This window comes from Tympanuchus pallidicinctus, unplaced genomic scaffold, assembly GCF_026119805.1.
Source record: "Tympanuchus pallidicinctus isolate F22 unplaced genomic scaffold, pur_lepc_1.0 scaffold8, whole genome shotgun sequence".
Classification (NCBI taxonomy): Eukaryota; Metazoa; Chordata; class Aves; order Galliformes; family Phasianidae; genus Tympanuchus; species Tympanuchus pallidicinctus.
The window spans coordinates 8,537,122-8,556,649 of NW_026294802.1; the positions used below are offsets into that span (position 1 = coordinate 8,537,122).

General features: G+C 51.2%; 1 protein-coding gene across 5 annotated transcripts in view; it reads right to left on the reverse strand.

Moving 5' to 3' along the window:
• HIPK2 (homeodomain interacting protein kinase 2) overlaps positions 1–16,662 on the reverse strand; it is a 121,996-nt gene extending 105,334 nt beyond the window's left edge. For 3 of the 5 annotated variants that reach the window (XM_052667258.1, XM_052667255.1, XM_052667257.1), the window contains exon 1: positions 16,434–16,661. In XM_052667258.1, coding sequence (XP_052523218.1) covers positions 16,434–16,452 — 19 coding nt within the window. In that variant the 5' untranslated portion in view covers positions 16,453–16,661. Of the gene's footprint in view, positions 1–14,808; positions 15,025–16,433 lie in introns of those variants that run through there. The other 2 variants (XM_052667254.1, XM_052667256.1) reach the window with 2 other exon arrangements.
• Positions 16,663–19,528: the final 2,866 nt, after the last annotated feature.

Here is a 19,528-nt window from a genome sequence, read left to right on the forward strand (position 1 = left end):
GGGACACGGCTGCCCACAATAACCACAACGTCCTGCAGGTTGCTCTGCATCAAGTTATGCTGGTAACACAGTGTAGGGCAGGATCAGTGAAGTGATTCCACAGCTTTGGATTTCACAACCCTGATGACGTGCAAAGTGATGTCACAGAGAACTCCGGCGCATACTCTGGTGCTCTTCTGAGAAAATGAATGAAGAAAATGGGGAGGAAAAAAAAAAAAGGCACAGTTTTCATACATCCCCTTCCAGTTGGGAACTCAACACCTGCAGCTTCTGCTCTTCTCTCAAAGCCCATCGCTGCTTTTTCCAGCGTCTCGAGGTTACCCCAACAGCTAATATTCAAAAGTTTGCCAAGGTATCTTTTTCCCTGACAAAATGAGCTGTTCTGTCACACAAGGCTGGGCTGCAGGGCTCTTAAAAATGGCTCTGCTGATGTTCAAAGGGAGCAGCTTGCTGTGCAGAGGAGTGGTAGAGTTAATAGTAGTAGGATCAGCACAGGCTCCTACCCTGCCATCTGCCTTCAGCTCAGCCAGGCCTTCTGCTGAACAGCCAACACGGGCTGGGGCAATGGGAGTGAGAAGCAACTCAGTGACATGAAAGACTGCCTGGGTTAGCTGATTAAGAATAAGATTCAGAGCGCAGGAATCCTGTACAGTGCTGATACTGACTCAGCCCGGGGATTTCATGGGGATATTTCAGTCCGTTTTCTCCAAAGAAGTCTTTTATTTGGAGCAGGTAGGCGTTTGCATGCTTGCCTAAACCAGCCCCAGGAACCAATGATCCTAGAAACAGGGGTCATTTCTGAAATTGCTACGCTTTCTTCTTTGGTCACCCCCTGGTAGAAAGTAGTGATAAATAATATTTAACTGCCTCATTCCCCCTGACACATTCAACTCCCTCCCTTTTATAAAAGTACATGGAAAATGCAGGAAAGCCCACTGGAATGCACAGGCATCCTCTCACAGCTGTGGGTCACTGATCCCCTTCTGCTCATTTTGTGTATTTCTCCTTTTAAGCATTGACCATGGCCAGCTACAGGCTGCTCCCACACCTCTGGACTGACAACTGCCTCAAGAGCTTTCCCACTTTTTTCTGCCTTCTCTTAAATAATAGAAAAGGCATTTAAAGCCTGCAGATTGCCTCAAAGTAGTAAGTTGCTGACCCGTCTCCAAAGTCTTCCTTGCCAGTGCAACCATCAAAAAGGGGGGACTCAATCCCCATGGGAGACAGTTGGGGCAAAACAGCTTTGTAGACCCATAACAAAATGCTGAGATAATCTCTGATATCGTACCACTCCATGGTGATCTGCTACAGCAGTCTAATGAACTGCTCTGGTTAACCTCCAAATCTAGACCCAGGCATCCACCTTCCTGAAGACAGGCAGGAGAAGAAGTAGGAGAGTACAGGTGTGGCTGAGAAAAGGAAATGAAAGGAATGGAGAACTCCCACTCCCACGTACAGAGGATGGAAAAAAAAGAAGACAGCGGAGCAAAAAGCCTGGACCTAATAATGAAAAACAATAGCTTGTCATTTATTTTCATATCCCCTTGCTAATGCTGGAATAATGCTAACAGTGGAATTTTTATGGCATGCATGTCATGCCTGCAAATACCAAGTGAATTACTTCTCAGCAAGGCTATGGGCTATGGCACTGAGCAGCACATTCGTTACAAGTGATTGGATGATGAACAACAGTTCCCAAATTCCTCCTTCACAATGCTACTTGCATTAGTTGTAATTTAATGAGAGAGAAAGAGACAGAGAAAGTTTTGGCTCAAACCACTGAAATAATACTGCCTGCTGCTGCTTCCCACTGGGTCTTGTATTAACTCACACCACTGCCACTATCTCCACCTCCTCCTCCTCCACTTCCTTCAGCTCCTCCCTTTTCACGCCCATCCTCAGGTGCTAAGAGCAGTGTCATGAAACCCATCAGCATGGCAAGAGAGGGTGTCAAGAAGCCCCAGCTGTGGTGATCACTACCAGAGTGTATTCTTGCTGGCTGAAAGGCAGAAGAGGACACAAAACTGTCCCTTATCTCCACATATGGCAATGGGCTAAGGGAGAGGTCCTCTAACAGGGAAGGTCTTCCTTTTTCAGGTAGGTTTGTACCCCTCCCCCCCCCCAATATTCAGGGCAGAAGCCAACACCTGCTCTCATTTCTTTGTCCCAGGGGCAAAACACAAAGAGAGGCAGGAGCACCCTGCATTTTTCTGTTCTGGAAAGAGCCCAACTAGCCAGCATCGCCTCCCTCTCCTGCAGCAACCTCGCCACATAGCCCAACCCTATCACTTGACAGGACATTTATCCACCAGATGACCCTACACTTAGGTTCACCCCTGAAACACGACCCAGCATGTAGGGTCTCACTGGCTGGGCCAGCAGAAAGCTGAGAGGTCTGAGCTGAGCAGCAAACCTACTATTAAGAGACTGCAAATATCACCACTGCTCTCCTGGTGTAGATGGTCTCTTCAGTGCTCCCCTGTGACGGCATGTAAATGACAGGCTGCCCCTGGTTCCAACTCAGGGAGACTCCAGATCCCTTTTATCCCTTCTGTGTCAAATGCAATTTAAAAGCTCCTCAGTCCTGGCCATATTTTGTAGTGTTTTGAAGAAACAAATCCAAATTAAACTTACATGTTTCTAAAACTAAGGTACAGGCAGAGGAAGGCAAAATGCCTCTAGGATTGGAACCACATGTATTTGTGCAAATGAGAACTAGGATTTACTGTTACCCAGGCTCCAGTATGTTCCATACTCCTAGCTGTGGTTTAAAACAATCTGTTTTCTTGTAAAAGCTTACTAACACCAACTATCCAGCACACTGACCAAAGTCCCATGCCCTATGGACCTGAACATGGTAGGAAGGTGGGCAGGATGGGGCTACCCCAGCCGGTGCCCACCAATGGCTAATTGGCCTTCAGGAGACGAGCCTCCTGTCCTGCGGTGAAGCAACAGGGGTGATCTGCTGCCCACCATAAGCCAAGCATTCTCTGAACTATAGGGTGAACGTATGTAACCAGATGTATGGCAGCCAGCTGGCTTGTAGGCAGAATTAACCTTTTTTTTTTTTTTTTTTCCCAATTTGGGCATCCAGGGGAAAACCACAGAGGTCAGAATTGCTGGCCACAATTAATCACACCTAGAGTTTAAAAGCTGACCAAGTCCAATGCTTGTGCTGGGACAAGAAGCTCTGCTGGGGTCTCCTGTGTAGCCACCTGGGCCTCCTTGTAGGCTGTCGTGGCTCACACAGGGTGAAACTCAGCCCCACAGCCTGCCAGCATGCCCATGTGACACTGAAGGTCCACATAAGCCTCCAAATCGGAGCTTACAAGGGGCTTAAGTATAGCTCAGCCAACAACATGGGGCTAGGTTTCCTCCGCTGCTAGCTTGCCCCCTATAACCCCAAAACAGGAAAGCCTCACACCATAGATCAGCCCCAAGTAGGGCAAGAGCAACACTGCTCTTCCCTACATTCCCAGAGAACACAACTGGCACCATCAGGAGAGCCTGCTGCTCCCTGCACCTGGTTTCCCTCCCAATATCTGCCTTTTCAGCAAACATTTCATGGTAACCATGGAGCGTTTCTGCCACATGAGCACGCCTGCACTCCCACTCCTCCACACACCCACTGTCCTGCAGGGCGAGAGGCCAGCAGCAGAGGATCCCACTCCCATGGAAAGCCAGCGTGCTCTCAACAGGTGGCTCACCACGTCCTTAGCCATGAAGGCCTCCAGTGGGCTGGTAACCTTCAGCCAAGCATGACTGAACATGACAGGGCTGTGGTAGAGGGAAGGAAGCAGAGGGACAGAAGCTGGTGAGGACAGAAGGGAGAAGACAAAAAATAAAAGAGGAGTGAAAGCCCAAGCCCTCTTGTGAGTCCTACAATGACACAGAGTGAGACAGGAGAACCAACTGCAGCTGCAACACATTTGGGAAAACTTCTCATTTGTTGATGGCTGCTGCAGAAAAACAATGAAACCCCAAAATAATGAAAATCTATGACCTGCAACTTGTACCAGTGATGCCAAATGACATAAACATGTTCCTAACTTACCCCCAGTGTGGCCACAAACATCTGCTTCATTGCACCCGCTATCAAAAGAGTGAGGCATCCCCACCTGAAGCCCTGCCCTGCCTCGTCACTCACCCAAATCCCACCTTCTTTCTCCCCACCTTATTTCCTACAGGCAGGGGCTTTTGGCAGGAGACATGCTGTCTGTCTGTGGCAGACCTCTGTAAGGGAAGGAAGATGTCGCCTTTCAGGAAAGATTCTTCCTGAAACCCCTTCAGTCCCTCCTGGCTAAGAGGAAATGCAGGGACTATTAATGACTCACGTACTCCCCTGGGAAACAGTGATGTTTTTGGAGGACCACCAAAGAACTTTGAAGCCAAGCCCAGTCCTAAAGAGAGCTCCATGGTAGCACAGGTTCACTTTAAGCAAAATGAAGGCTCAGACACCTCTCTATAGGGATACTGAAACAGATACAGCTACTTCACTGAGGTGGTCCCACCTACATCAGATACTTTATGAGCGGTATGCTCAACACATCTAAATGGGTACAGAATCCCTAGGAGATACTGCGTTGCATACAAATGCCAGCTACAATGTAGGAACACATCAAGACTGAAATAACTGAGGATGCAGCAGGACAGAACCGAGAAGTGCTAGGAGAGCTGGAGACAGACCCAGAAAGCAGGGCCGCCAAAAGCTGATGCTGGGAGAGGTGTGTATGAGATGCCAGGCTTGCAGCTGTTCTGCGTCAGAATGGAGACGAGCTGGTGGATGAGGATTACAGATCCTTTCCAGCCAAAATAGCTTGGTTATACCTTTTTTTTTTTTTTCTTTTCAGCTTGGATTTCTAGTAACTCTTCAGCCTGAAAGAGTCACATTGCTTCAAAATCTTTCCCTGCCTTTTACAGGCAGAGTGGCAGTGTCCCCTCCTGAACACTCTGTGATTTACAGCCTTCCATGCTCGCAAAGGCTACACAGCCCCTTACGCACAGACTGCAGACAGCACTCCTGCCAACGCACACGCTGCCACAGCATCGCTCTACAGAAACACCCTGCATTCACCTTGTGTATATTTCCTCCTGTGCAGGCTGAGACAGTTCACAAGCACACAGGAGGCCTAATTTATATTTATTATAAAGCTCCCTTCTTTATTCCTTGCAGAAGGAAGACTTCAGTAAACAAAGGGGGGGCAGCCACACCACACACGTGTCTGCAGTCCTTCATATGCCTGCAAACAAGGGAAGCATCCCACATGTGCATACATACATGTATACTTTTCCCTTGTATTCTCACACAAACGATACCTACAGTCCCTTCCAACTCATGTGTGCTTTCAGACAGCACAAGCATTGGGAAGCTGCGCTTTCATTATCCAGGTGCTCACAGCCTCAGATAAGGAATGAGAAAATGACACTGCAAGGAAAATATTGTCACCACCAATGGGGTACGTCTGTGTCTGCGTCTCACATGTCCTTGTCAGGCGGTGCAGCTATTTTAAATGGGGTTTGCAACATGTTTCTTATCCCCGCCTGCTAAATACATCCACACTCTGATGTTGAGAGCACAGAGGGGGAGTTTGATGGGAAGGCAGGTTTCTGGTGGAGCCAGTGGAAGCGCCAGAAGAGATGAAGGAATTTTACTCATGACTAAATGTGATCCCCACTGGCTTTGCAGACACATGCCCTGGGGGAACTATTATGTTTTGGGTTTCTCCATGGAGCCCTGAAGCTGGCTGCAGCCAGGAATTATCCCCCTTTAAATCCAGGTTCAGAGAAAAGGCTGCAATCTCCCTTCTCTCTGCAGAGACTTTGGTGCAGCCCCCATTGCCCCATTCCTATGAGTTCTGCCTGCAGCAATCGGCTCTCTGCAGGACAGTGCTATCAGCCTGCTCAGAAACAGCACTAGCACACAGCACTGGAGCCTGTCATTATGCGAGCTGTGCATGGGAAGCACACCAAACCAGTCCTCTGTGGTCTGTGCTGGTTTCCAGTATGCTTCCATGAAGGTGACCTAACTATTAACTCCTGTTGAGCTGTTCTGTGCTCATGCATTTTATAACTTTAACCCCTGACAGCGTTACAGTGTTCGAGCGCCTCATGCAATTCCTCCCACTTGCCAACATCTTCCGAGCCTGGCTGCACTGAGCTGGACCAAAAACTCTTCACTCAACATGGCCACAAAGCCCACCAGCAGCCTGCCAGAAGCCAGAGAGCTTCTGCGTGCTTCTCTTCTGCTGACCCAGGGCACGTCTTGCCGCAAGGCACCAAATCGCCCTCGCGGAAACAACCTCATTACGTACTCACCTACCCCATTGCATGGCTAAAGCGAGCCAATATGTTACATATTACTTGGTTTTTTTTTCCACTGACAGCTAACACTCAGTGACCTTCTGACAGGCTGGTGGGATAGCTGAAGGAGAACACTAGAACAATGCTGTTTATCTGGGAGTTAGCAGCACTGATGGCTTCAGGTTGAGGCAGTCATACCTTATCCTGTTCTGCAGAGGTCCCTAGCCTACAATTCTCCCTGCAGCAGCAGAGAGCCCAAGTGCAGGATCACAACTTTGTGCCATTGTTCATGTGCTCGATAGCACCACAACAGATTTGCTGTGTTAGACCAGACCCTACAATAAGTATTTTCAAGGCTAGTAATAGCTACTTTACTCCCCAGAAATGTTGTCTTGAGAGGAAGATTAAAGATTGTGTGCACACAGAGCTATGAGCATATCTACAAGGCTTTTCTCAGCAATTTTAGCTCCAGCCTCTAAAAGTCAATCATCAAAATAGGAAAGCAAGGAGAGTGGCTAGAAATTACCTCTATTTAGAAGCAAAACAGAGACCTCTTGAAAATTCATGCCAAACTCTCTGGAATTTGTCAACAGTAAATGCTGCCTAGGAGAACAAAATAAAACCCCATGCATTCAGCTAGAAGTCCTTCACCTCCAGCCTCGTGCTTTATGCAGAGAGCCATTCCACCAGCGTAAGCATGGAGCAACACAGATGTGTCCCACTGCAGTCCTGCTGCTGTCAGCTCCACTCGGAGAAAGAACCCAGATGGTCACACAGGAGAGCCCCAAGGCCCTCCAGCGCAGCTCTTACAGAAACTCCACTGTAAAATCCTGACCCTGGGCCATTCATATGGTCTGATTTTCGGAGCCAGGAGTTGGACTCGATGATCCTTATGGGTCCCTTTCAACTCGGGATATTCTATGATTCTAAAGGTGAGGCTCAGCCTGCCTCTGCCACAACCATGCTCAGGGCAGGCTGGAGCTTCTTCCAGTGGCCACACTTCTGCTGATATTCTTTTGTGCACCTCTCCCTGTTCTCCCCATGGCAGGCATGGAAGACCTGATCACCTGTTGCACCCTTTCATAAACAGGTTGTCAGCTCTCTGGGGCAACGTTCCACTCATCTATCTTCTGGAAAATGCACAGCACAAAGATCCTTGACTTGGGATCCTGACTGCCAGTGGATATAAATAACTGGAAATTAAAATAAAAGTGAAGTTACATGAGGGAACTGTTGCACTTCCAAGTTTTTTTCCAGTCTAGATGACTCTCGGGGGACATGGGAGAGCTACCGCTGAGATAAACAAAATAAATCTCAGCCTACCAGGTTTACATGGAAACGATCAAAAATGTGTCCGTATTGTTCTGACCTCTATATCTTCTTTATTTTTTTTGAGCTTTCCTCTAACCTTTAAAAGGCATGTAAGATAAACAGAGAAGTAACTGGGCAGACAACATCCTCGGATGAGATGTAGGAATATAATCAAGCCTTCAGACACATGCACACAAACACCATAATTTATCTCTTCCTCCTCCTGTTTGATATTATCCTCTGTTCTAGTATCATAATCTGTTGCTATGGAAACAGCTATGATGTCACCATGAGAGGTTTATGGATGCCTCAAACAGGAAGGAAAGGTACATGGCTATGGGAGAGGGAAAAAACCACCTACAAACAGCTGCTGAGCAGGAGACGTTCCAGGAATGGCAAGCATCAAAAGGGGAAAGACAAATACCTCGATGGCACTGACGCTACCACAGATAGAAGCAGAATATAAACTGCGTTTTAAAAATAAAAATGCTTACCAATTTTGCCTATGAGTAAAAATATTCTGGGGAAGCTATAGGAGGTTCCCAAAAAACTCAACTTTCTCTGAAAGGTTCCACAGGTTTGCTTGGACTGGCTGTTTTCTGAGCCTTGCTGCTTGAGTCCGGGCCTCCATCATCCCACTCCATCATCTGCTGTAAAGTTCCCTCCAGAAGCATGAGCCTAATACCCTACCACTGCAGCTCCTAGCCAGGGAGTTGCTGGCCTCCTGCCACTCCCTGTGCCTTTATGATCTTTGACTGGGAGAAAAACTGCGTCTTCAAGCAAAAATAAACAGCAAGGTGCTGAATCCACTGGATCACATCCAGTAGCAAATAAACGCCCTAACCCCAAACTATAAGCAAGAAAGAGCTTTTTTTGTTCTCTTCACCCAAGAGAAAAATACATAATCTTCCAGACTCACTGCTGAACACCCTGATATACCTGGGCTGCTAGTGGAGAAAACAGCACAGGGTGCCTCATAAGCTCACAGCACACCCTGCCTTAGAGCCACATTGTGGCTCGCATTGTGCAGGGCATGATGCTGGTGCAACTGTCACACACAGGTGGCTCTGCTTCTGTGCCTGCAGCCGTTCCACTCACCTGCACTGATGGTGAGAGGGCAAACACGGGGAAAGAGGGTGCAACAGCCACATGTGCCCTTAAAGCCGTCATCGTGTGCTGGCATCTGCCTGCAGGAGGATGCAGCATGCAGGGTCTGCCAGGGAGGAGGAGTGAGGATGGCAGATCACATTCTTCCTGCATAGCTGCCATCATCAGGGAAAGGGCAGTGGCAGTGAAGGAGGAAACCACAAGAATCTCAGATCGATGAAAAGTATGGATATTTCAGCTCATTTCATCCAGATCAGAATTTCCCCAGCATGGAGAACAGCATCAGAGATCTTCCGGGAATGCTACGGCATCATATTTGCCTCTGGCCTCAGCTCTAGCAGGGGAATCCTTACTCTCTCCTTCCTGCCTATGAGCATTAGGGTATAGGTGGTAACTCCTGCCCTTGCCTGCCTTCCCTCCAAAGGATGTTAGAGACAACCCCAGGGAAAAAGCCTGGAAGGGACCGAAGTTACTAAGAACAGCTGCAAATACAGCCCAAGCAGGAGAACCTTTGGGGATTCACAGAACTTTCTGTTCCTGACAGCCTTGGCTATGACAGCCTCAAACCCTACACTTAGCAGGGACCATCTCTCCTGTTAGTCACTTGCCATCACCTTTCTCCCCCACCCGTCTCTCTCATCCTCCTTTGTCTTGTCCCTTGACCTACTTACTTCTTCCCTCCCTTCAGCCCATCCTCCCCTTCCCCAAATGAAACCTGGTAAAAAACACATACGAAATTCCCTACATTGTGTTTTCCTATCTCCACAGATGCTGTCTGCATTATCCACTCTCCTGTACTTGCATCTACACAAAATGTAAATTCTGTCGTGTGGGAACTATCTATCACATTATGTCAACATCATGCCTGGCACAATGAGATCCTGCTTTTCTCTGGCACCGGTGCTACAACAGCAAAAATAATTGTTAATACTTTAAAAGCACCACAGAACGGTAAGGCAGGAAGAGTGAAATAAATGTCAAGGCTTTGTGGGGTGGTTTTTTTTTCCCCCCCAATTGCTTCTATATTTGGGGGGCAGGATTTTTTTTTCTTTTTCAATAAAACAATGTCTCTTTTTCTCAGACTTCTATTTGGGACTGCAAAGTGGAAAACAAAGCTGATCTTGGTGAAGAAACAGATTGTGCTTTTTTTTTAAATTGGCAGGTGACACCAAGCAGGAAGGGACTGCAAAGTCAGTGCAATCAGATTAGAACTCAAAACAGTCCTGACAGATGAGGAAGGACAGGATGGAATTCAAACAGGACAGCTAGCTTCACACATGCAGCATAGAAAAAAGCTCACCAGGCATCAGATCTCTAGACAGGAGCTGAAGCCATGGAACATCTCAAGCTAAACACAGATGAATGATGCTGCGGTGCACAAGGCAAAGCAAATAGGAGCACCATCTGTAAGGCACAACAGGGAATACTGCTCCATGTAGCCAGTGAACCCTGGGAAAGCACTGGGATCCAGCAGTGCTGTACAGAAGAGATGTGGGCCTACTGGAAAGAACGCAGGGAGCCAGAATGGTCAGAACTCCACCAAACAAGGCACAGGAGGGAGAGCTGAAAGACAGGTCTGAAAAAGGACTAACCTAAGGAACACAAAAACGAGGAGAGACACAATAAAGAAAAAAGAATTGTTTTTTTCTACAGCTATTGTTGATAGAGCAATGAATCGTAGCAAGGAAAGTACAGCTGAGTTACAGAGGAGAACAAAACTTTATGCTGACAATCACAGCGAGGGGCAGTGATTGCCCAGGATGCAGAACTGCTGTACATGGGGATGAGTGTGTTAGGGAACATGCTGGCAAGCACACCTGGCACAGTAGTACATCCTGCTTTGAAGGAGAGGGAACAACTTATTTTAAGTCTTTGCTGCATCCACTTGCTATGATTTTGGTGAGAGCTAAGTTTCTCAGGCACTTCAACATAGCTCACAGAGTAAGATAAACCTGTCAGCCTTCAGAACTGAAGGAGACATCAGTCTGTAGGCTACCTCAGCGTAACACTCTTGTTCCAGGTCTTGACAGTGCCTTCAAGTTTTAAAGGTTATAATGGATAGGGAACACTGCCCTTCCGAGTTCCCCAAGTTTCTCTGGCAAATCTCACTGTGTTGTGGGGTGACCTTTCCCTCCTGCAATAGTAGGAACCACAAGTGATTGTCCTCATTTTATCCTACCAGAGACAGACGCCTTCCAGTGCCTGCACTAACAAGCAGAACTGGGGACAAGGCATGAATAACAAGTGAGCTCCTGCAAGTCCAACCAAACATCCCACCAGGAGAAAAACAAGAGAACAACCTACACTTCCCTCACCCAGCATAACCCCCAGCTTGCTGCAGTACACAACTTAGACAGGGTAAAATGCACAAAGCTCCACTGGCCACACTGCCTATCTGTGCTGTACCTCCCTGAGACCAGGCTGAGCCCAAGGCAACCCAGGACTGGCATCTGAAGGCACTTGTCTCATGCTGGCCATTTTATATCCCTACTGTGAATAAGTAAAAGATGCTACTCTTCAGCATGCTGTCAATGGTTTGATTAGGCAGCCACCCTTTATAAATGAACATACATGGCATTGCATATACACACAGTATTAAAGACTATTACTATTTCCATTAAATAAATACATTCTAATGGCATGGTTTTTTATTCTTCTAGCCCTGACCCTGGATTCTTGTAAATACTCTGACGTGGCAATTCCCTCACCAGCCTGGGAAGGCTGGGCCTGCTCCTCTACTTACTTACAAGATGGCAAGTCTTACAAGAGCAATTTCTGCTGCAGAAGTTACCCGACTCAAAAAGCTATCCAAATGCAACAGTATCCTCAAATACTTGTCCTCATGCTTTCCAGAGGAAGGATATCAGCTCCTGATGTGGCCAGATGAAGGACACAGGTGCACACTGTGCCACTGTGCTGTGAGCAGGTGGAAGCAGTAACACGCCTCGACTCTCCCCGTACCGTAAACTGTGAAATATCCTCTCTGAGATGAAATTATCCCCTCGATTTGTTTTCAAAATAAAAGCTGAATCCTGTACTGCTAGGACCATAAGTTTCAAAGAAGAAGGCTTCATGCTAAACACCCAAGTCCACATTAGGATATGGAAACAGATGAAGAGAAAACTTTTTCTCCAAATAGTGTTTAATTCTTACTTATTTTCCACTAGTTAACCTCCTGAAAGTCAGAAGAAAAATAACATATAAACAATATTTCACATTCAGAGGGCAGAGATTTCCTAGTAAGGGTGAGGAAACAGCCTCATTTTTATAAATGGACTGATTAAGCTATAGAGGCCATGAGTCAGAAAAGTACTTAAGCATGTGGTCGGCTTTAAAGACATAAACAATTCTAATGAAGTCAGCAGCACCACCTGTGAGCTTAAGTTTAGGCACAGACCTTAAAATATCTTCTTAAATTGGGAACAGAGAGGAAAAGGGTGGAACTTGCAAAAATACCCGGCCTCACCTCCCATCCGTCTTCTCCTCTTTGGACACAGTGATGGGGACACCGCAATAGCTGTCAGCCCACCGCAGAATCACAGAATGGCCAGGGCTGGAAGGGACCTCAAGGATCATGAATCTCCAACCCCCCTGCCACAGGCAGGGCCACCAACCTCCCCATTCAATAGTAGACCAGGCTGCCCAGGGCCCCGTCCAATCTGGCCTTGAACACCACGGGGCATCCACAACCTCTTTGGCAGCTTGTTCCAGCACCTCACCACTCTCTCTGTAAAGAACTTCCCCCCAACATCCAACCAAAATCTTCCCTCTCTCAACTTAAAACCATTTCCCCTTGTTATCTACCCTGCAAAGTCCCTTTCTCAACTGTCTCACAGCTGATGAAACACCAATGGCATAGCCCCATGCCGGTGTACCAGCTGTTGACTTCACTGTCTGGCACGACCACCACCAAAACCCTTTGCACAGTGACCACTGCTGGGACAGAGACTGACCGCTGCTCCCAGGTCACTGATTCCTCTACCATTTGGCTTCCCAGGACTCTCCTCCTGAATAGCCATCCACCTACTTTTGCAAGCCATTGGGATGTGACCAAAACTTAAGCTCATTCCATCAGCCTCCTAAATACTTCGCCTCTGAGCAAATGGCCTACCTTGCAGCGGGTGACAGGAGCTCAAACCTGGGGCAGGCACCAAGGAGGACTTCAGAGTCCTCACACTCAGGGTGCATGGCCAGCTCCTCGTCACCTGCCAGCAGGAGCCTGTGCTGCTCTGGGTCTGAGGGCCCCGGCCGGTCACTGCCATCAGCTCCCTTTGCCCCAGAGCCCCTTGCTCATTGGCGTGCCCCTGGTCACAGCCATTTCCGCTTCCCAAAATAAAATGACATTTTTCACTGTTACATCTAAAAAACATTCAATCACTAGACGCTGCAGCACGATAAGATTAATTATAACTGGAGGGGGCTTCCTGTTATCCTGAGCTAATAAAAACTTACGCTTTTGGTCCCAGCGCTGATTTAGCCCAAGTTATGGTTATTGCTCCATAAACAGGAAGTGCCTCTGAGTTATCATTCCAGCACAGAACCTCTGGGGTAAGGACCTCTCCTTGGTGTCACTGGTGCCGCCCGGCTGACAAGGAAGCTCTGTGCATTTTCACAAGATGTGATGACCCATGAGCGAGGTTGGACTGCTCTGGAGCCTTGGTGCGAGGCAGGATCTGAGCCCTCACAAGCTGAGGTCAGGGTGCTCCAGGCCTCCAAAACCCAGCAAGGAGCTGTGCACAGGCAGCTTCTTTCTGCACGCAGCTCCTGCAGTGGCACCAGTGGCGAGGTGCAATTTACAAATATTACAGATATTAATTCCATAAGCCGCCCACATACAAAACTACCGACGCTGCTGCTAAAAATACACTGCAAGTTGCAACGAAGTTGTTAGGAATGAGAAGCAAAGCAAAAAGGAACTAAACCCAAACAGAGGTAATCACTGTTTTGCAAATAAAGGTTAAGGCACGCAAACACCATTCAAAGACCTGGTTCTGAAGGGTGCCAGAAGACCAGGGCAATGTGGCTGCAAGAGTAGCTCAAGGCTCACCTGTCTGGGCCAGCCGCTTCCCCTCGAAGCCACACTCCCAGCACTCAGCCCCAGTGTGCTGACCTGGCCCCTGAGCAGGGGCTGTGCGGCATCATACCCACCAAGGCCTGTGCTCCAGCCCTGTGCACATCCCCATACAGCTCACAACCCAAATCCAGGTCACACACTGCGCAGCGGTGTTCCTTCTGTTGTATTTTACTGGGGAGGTTTTTATGTCTTTCATTTTACCGCTCAGCTCTGCAATGCTTGGAAAAGATGGAATGAGAAAAGCAGGCAGGAGAGAACATGAAAACCCCTGAATTCCTTGAGAAGAATGGTTAAAGCACAGTGAGGGAGGAGGATTTCAGACCAGATATTTATTTATTCATCATGCCTTGCCTGTTAATATCAGGCGGGGCTCCGTTCTCCTTCCCAAGCTAGCATTTAAGACGGCAGCTTGGCGCACACACACCATGCTCATCCAAACACCATGAGCTGCCGGAGATCTGTGTGTGCTCTGTTACACTCACCCAAAGTTCCAATGAAACCATTTCACAAGGCCTTCCAGGTGTCACCTTTCCTCCCAGGGCACATTTTCCATAGAAAAGCCCACGCTTTGCAGCCTGCAAGCCACAGACCTGCATATCCCTGTCCTCCTGGCACCCCAGGAGCTCCCCGCAGCCCCAGCACGATGGCAGCACAGCCATCCGCCGCAGCGCTGACCCTCACGCTCAGCTCGGCAGCATAACAGTGGCCAATGCTCCGGCGCAGGGATGCAGGCAGATGGCAGGAGGATGGCGGCCCTCATCTCCTTCCAAGGAGGAAATTACATCCCCTGCGATAAGTAAGTTTTTATCTATGCGCTGTGATATTTCAGGGAATTGTAAGGACCTCTCACGGCAAGCAGGAGAGGAGTCACAGCCATTAACCCCTCCTCCGCCTCCCTCTCAGCAATCCAGAAACAATTTAACCCACAAGCACACCGCAACACGAAACACATAAAGCAATCCCCACCACCCCCCCACGCTATTTTCCGGCTCTTGTGCCTGGGAATATCCACCTACTTCAGGCCTCCAGACGTGCCGCAGACCCTCTAGGATTTTCTGCAGCAGTTCCAAGGGATTCTTTTTCACAGGTTGCCGTTCAGGGCATTATTCCTTTCCCCCATCTGTTTTCCAGCCAGGCCACAGCCGAAGTTGGGATGCGCGAAGGCACCGCTAAACTTCCCGCACACGCCGCGGTGCGGCACGGCCAATAGCTCCCGGGAGCCGCGGGGGGACGCGGCCTCCGCTCCCCTCTCATCCCCTGCCCGGGGGCCGGGAAGCCGTGGGGGCGAGCAGGGCGCCGCGAGGCCGCAGCCCCGGCCGCAGGCTCCGCTCATGCCCCTGCCCCGGGAGAGCGGAGCCGCCGCCCCCCGGCTGGACGCAGCCCGGCGCGGAGCGAAGTTCACGCAAATCGCCGCATAATCCCACCGGAGCGGGGAGGGGGGGGGAGGAGGAGGAGGAGGGGGAGGGCTGAGGACGGGAATAGCAGCGCACGGGGCGATGCAGGACGGCTGCCCGGGGGCCGCGCCGGGGGCACGGGCCCGGCCCGGCAGGTACGCGCCGGAGCGGGGACGGGCGGCGGAGGGGTGGCCGTGTCGTCCTCCGCCCGCCCGCCCGCCGCAGGTCCCCTGGGTCGCCAGCCGCCGCTGGAGGCGGCCCGGGCGCAGGAGGACTGACGGGGCCCGAGGCCGCTGGGCGGCGCGGCCGGCAGAGGGCGCCGCCGGCGGGCGGGCCCCGACCGGCACCCCGGGACGCAACCAGCACCGGCCCCGGCCGCGGCCCGCCGCCGCCGCGCGGGGCCCCGCCGCGCCCCCCGGCGGCGCCAGGCTCCGGCGGTCGGGTCGCCGGCAGCGGGGGAGGAGGGCGGGCGGCGGAGAGGGAGGGGAGAACCGGCGCTCTCGTCGCGCTGCCTAAATCGCTCCCCTTTGTCTCCCGCGGGGTCCCGGCCCCGCGCGGGGCTGCCTGGCAGTACGGCGGCGGGCCGGTAACTTTACACGGCCCGCCGGGCGCCGCAGCCCCGACTCGATTTTCTCCTCAGATAAGTTTGCCCGACCCCTGCACGCCGACGAAGTGCTGCCCCCGCGTCCCCAACCCAGCACCGACCGGCCTCGAGAACCCCCTCGGCACGGTGCCCTCCGCTTTATGTAACGCTGCCCGGCGCCGGGCAGCGAAAACGCTCGGCGAGGGGATTTAAATCAGCCCTACGCGCACACACACACACACGCACACACACACGTACGTCTCCAACAGCCGCCCCACAATAGGCACTACCACAGCCGCAGGAACTAAGTTGGGGCACTCGGGTCCCCCCGGTGACAGCGGCCGCCCGCAGCCCCGTGCCTTGCCCAGGGCAACCCCACGAAGGGGGCAACTCTCGGAGGGAGCGATGGAGCGGGGCGGCCGGTGCCGGGAGCCGGAGCCGCGCCGAGCAGCACACGGCAGGCGCAGGGCGAGCTCCGGCCGCCTCATTGTTCTGCGCGGCACCGGCACCGACTTCGCCCACCGCCCCCCACCGGGGGCCGGGCGCCCGGGACCGCCGGGCTCGGGGGGGGCCGCGCCTCGCCCCGCTCCCCGCCGGGTGCAGCCTGCCCGCAGCCTGCTGGGCTCTGCGGGGACCCCGAGCCCGCTGGGCGAGGATCGCTTACCTTCGTACATGGGGGCCATCGGTGCAAGGACGCCTGTTATTCATGGCAACGCCGCCACGAACGACGCGAGATCGCAGCCCCCCAAACTCAACACACATCTGCCATCTTGAGCGGGTGTCTCTCGGCGGAGGCGAAGCTGCCGCCTGCCTTCTGCATCGCTGCCCGCCTCAGCGCGGGGGGAGCCGGGCACATCCAGCCCCGCTCGCTGCCGGCCCTCCGACGCGGCCGGGGCGGGCGAGCGGGCGGGGGGCGGCGGCGCCGGGCCGGGCCGGGCCAGGCCGGGGCGAGGCGCGGGGCCGGGCAGGGGCGGCGGGCGGCGGGGCCCCCCCGGCTCGGGACGGCGGCGCTGGGGAGGGAGGGAAGGAGGGAAGGAGAGAGGGAGGGAGGGAAGCAGGAGGGAGGGAGGGAGAGAGGGAGGGAGGGAAGGAGGGGGGCTGGCGCCGTGCCCCCGCTCTCAGCGCGGCATGGCTGCGTCTGCCGGGGCGCCTGCAAAAGTTGCACTGGGGGCGAGAGGAAGGGAGAGAGAGACGGAGGGAGAGAGAGGGAAAGGGAGACGGAGAGGAGGGAAGGAAAAAAAAAAAAAAAAAAAAAAAAAAAAAAGGAAAAAAAAAAAGCAAGGGAAGGGAGTTTGCAAATAATCAAGCGCCGATGGCACTGATCGCGGCTTCCCAGAAGGAGAGGCAGCGAGCGAGAGAAACCCTCTGCTGAGATTATGTGGGATCTTGTTTAACAACACATTTCAATCAGGAGAAAAAAGGAACAGTCAACAGAAGTTGGTGAAACACTTCTGTCTTCCCCCCTCCTCTTTATAGAAAAGAGAGGAGGAAAAAAAATAAAAAAGGCGGCTGATTGAAGCTGTGCAATTCACTGGCTGTGGGGATCATATAATTTGAGCTCATGTTTTACAATAGCGCGGAAAATTCCTACCTCTCCCCCTCTCCCCAAATAAATCTTCTATTCCCTCAAGGCATTTCACAATCTGGTTCACCGAGAAAAGTTCCAATTTTTTCCTTTTTTTTTTAATTTAGTTTGCTTGCAGTGTAAATATTTAGCGGATGCATTTAAAATAAACATACGTTGTTGCTTCTAGGATTTGGGTTATGATTTTGTGTTGTGTTTTTTGTTTTGTTTTGTTTTGTTTTTTTTTTTTAAGAAAACCAACACAACAGAACCACATCAAAGAAATGTTTTCTTACTGAGATTGACAGCCGCTGCCGCCCCTCCACTCCCCATTTTTCTCCCTCTTTCAGCTCCTGCTGTAGGAGCACCAACCCAACCCGATGAGCATCTTCTTTGCCAGTTCATATGAGAAAGCCGTAGGTAAAGCCACGCTATCCAGAACCCTTTTTCCTGAAGGTGGTTTTGCAGAGGAACGTGAGCCGCCAGGTAATGTGACACAAGCGGGGACACAAGACAGAGCAGCAGAGCCTCTGACAAAGGCGGGGACAAAACCCGGGGCTGTGATCCCGCGCTGAGTCCCGCATGGAGCTCCTCTCAGAGAGCGGCCTGGGACCAAAACAGGGGGGATGGCCTGGCTTTGTGCCCGCTGTCGCGGCTGCTCCTCAACACGCTGCCACTCACTGCTGCTGGGGCCAACCCAGACCTCTCCTACTGCAGGATAGGCAGTGCTGGATGCGCTGTGCTTTGCTTGTCTCAAGGAGGAGGAGCACAGTAACTTTTATTGAGGGATTTAATGAGATTCGGGGGGTGCTCAGAGCAACAGATTGAAGTGAACTAGGTAGAAAACTGTGCCTGTTGGCCCATAGAGCTGGATGACTGGATGACATGACCCCTGGACTCTCGTGGGTCCTGTTGTGTGCAAGGCATCATCTGCTTTCTGCATGGTTTTTCCTCTTCCTGGAATAACACAGGGGCTGCCTCACTGCCCACGAGTGCTGTGTTTGTGACGGGAAGGTGAGGATGTGCCAGAAGCACTGGGGTGCAGTAGGAGGGCAAGTGGAGGTGCTGGGCCAGCACTGGAGGGCTGCGTACAGCAGAGGGAGCAAAGCCTGCTGTGGGCCCAGCATGCTTCATTTGGAGGGTGATCTCCAGACCCAACAATTCCAAATCTAGGAAAGAAATAGAGCTGTCTGCACTTGGACCACTGAGGAGTCCAGAACAGGAGGGCGAGCAATGGGTGCAGTATTGAAATTGCTTCTTTCTTCTCTTTTCCTGAGCCATGCAGACCCTCAGACTTCAGCTCTTCCCATTTCCCTGAACCACATTTCTGGTCATTGTAATTCTGCACTTCTCTCATCTCCTGTGATTGAGGATATTTTCTGCTTTTCAAGGCCGCTGATGCTTACAATCCCAGCCTGCCTCCTTGCCCTTGATCAGAGCAGCAGCCATGGAGCCCTATTTCAGAGCCATGGAGAAGATGTGGAAAAGTATCAGAAAACAGCAGGGGACAAAAACACAGCGGAGGAGCAGGAGATTGAAGGAACCACCCTCCTTCCTCATCATTGTGTTTTGCTGCAGCATGGCTTTAGGCCACACATCAGCTTTGTTTTCCTCACCTGCAAAACAGGAGCGGTGGTCCCTGCCACATGAAGATGTGCTGATGTTTCCTCTACTCTGCCTTTTCTGTTTTACCCTCAGCTATCCTGTAGCCATTGCACCTGTGCTAAACTTCACTTTCAGGACTTCCTTTCTGTTGCCTGGGCATGGACAAGGTGCCTTCTCTCCCTCTGCTGGCTGGTGGAGTATGGAGGAAGATACTGGAACAGCCAGACCTGTGTGTGATGTGCCCAAATAGGTGCTGGAGCTGCTTGGCTCCACAGCATGGGCCATTCTATCTCTGCTAGGGCGAGATGCTACAATGGAGTGGACTGTACAGCTGGCCCAGGACAGAAATTCCCACCTTCAGATTCAGTAATCCCATCAAGTTCACAGATGCTTATCTGTTGATAACAATAGGAAAGCCAACAGAGATATTTTCACCACCCTGGACCACTCTATACATGTGTTTAAATGTGAAGTGAGAGCCTCCTTCAGAGAACATTTGGGGTGCGTGGTTTCGAGCAGGGATACAATACCTTGCTGCACTTTGTCATTGCTCTGTGCAATGCATGCAGGAGATGTCCCTGCTCTACCAC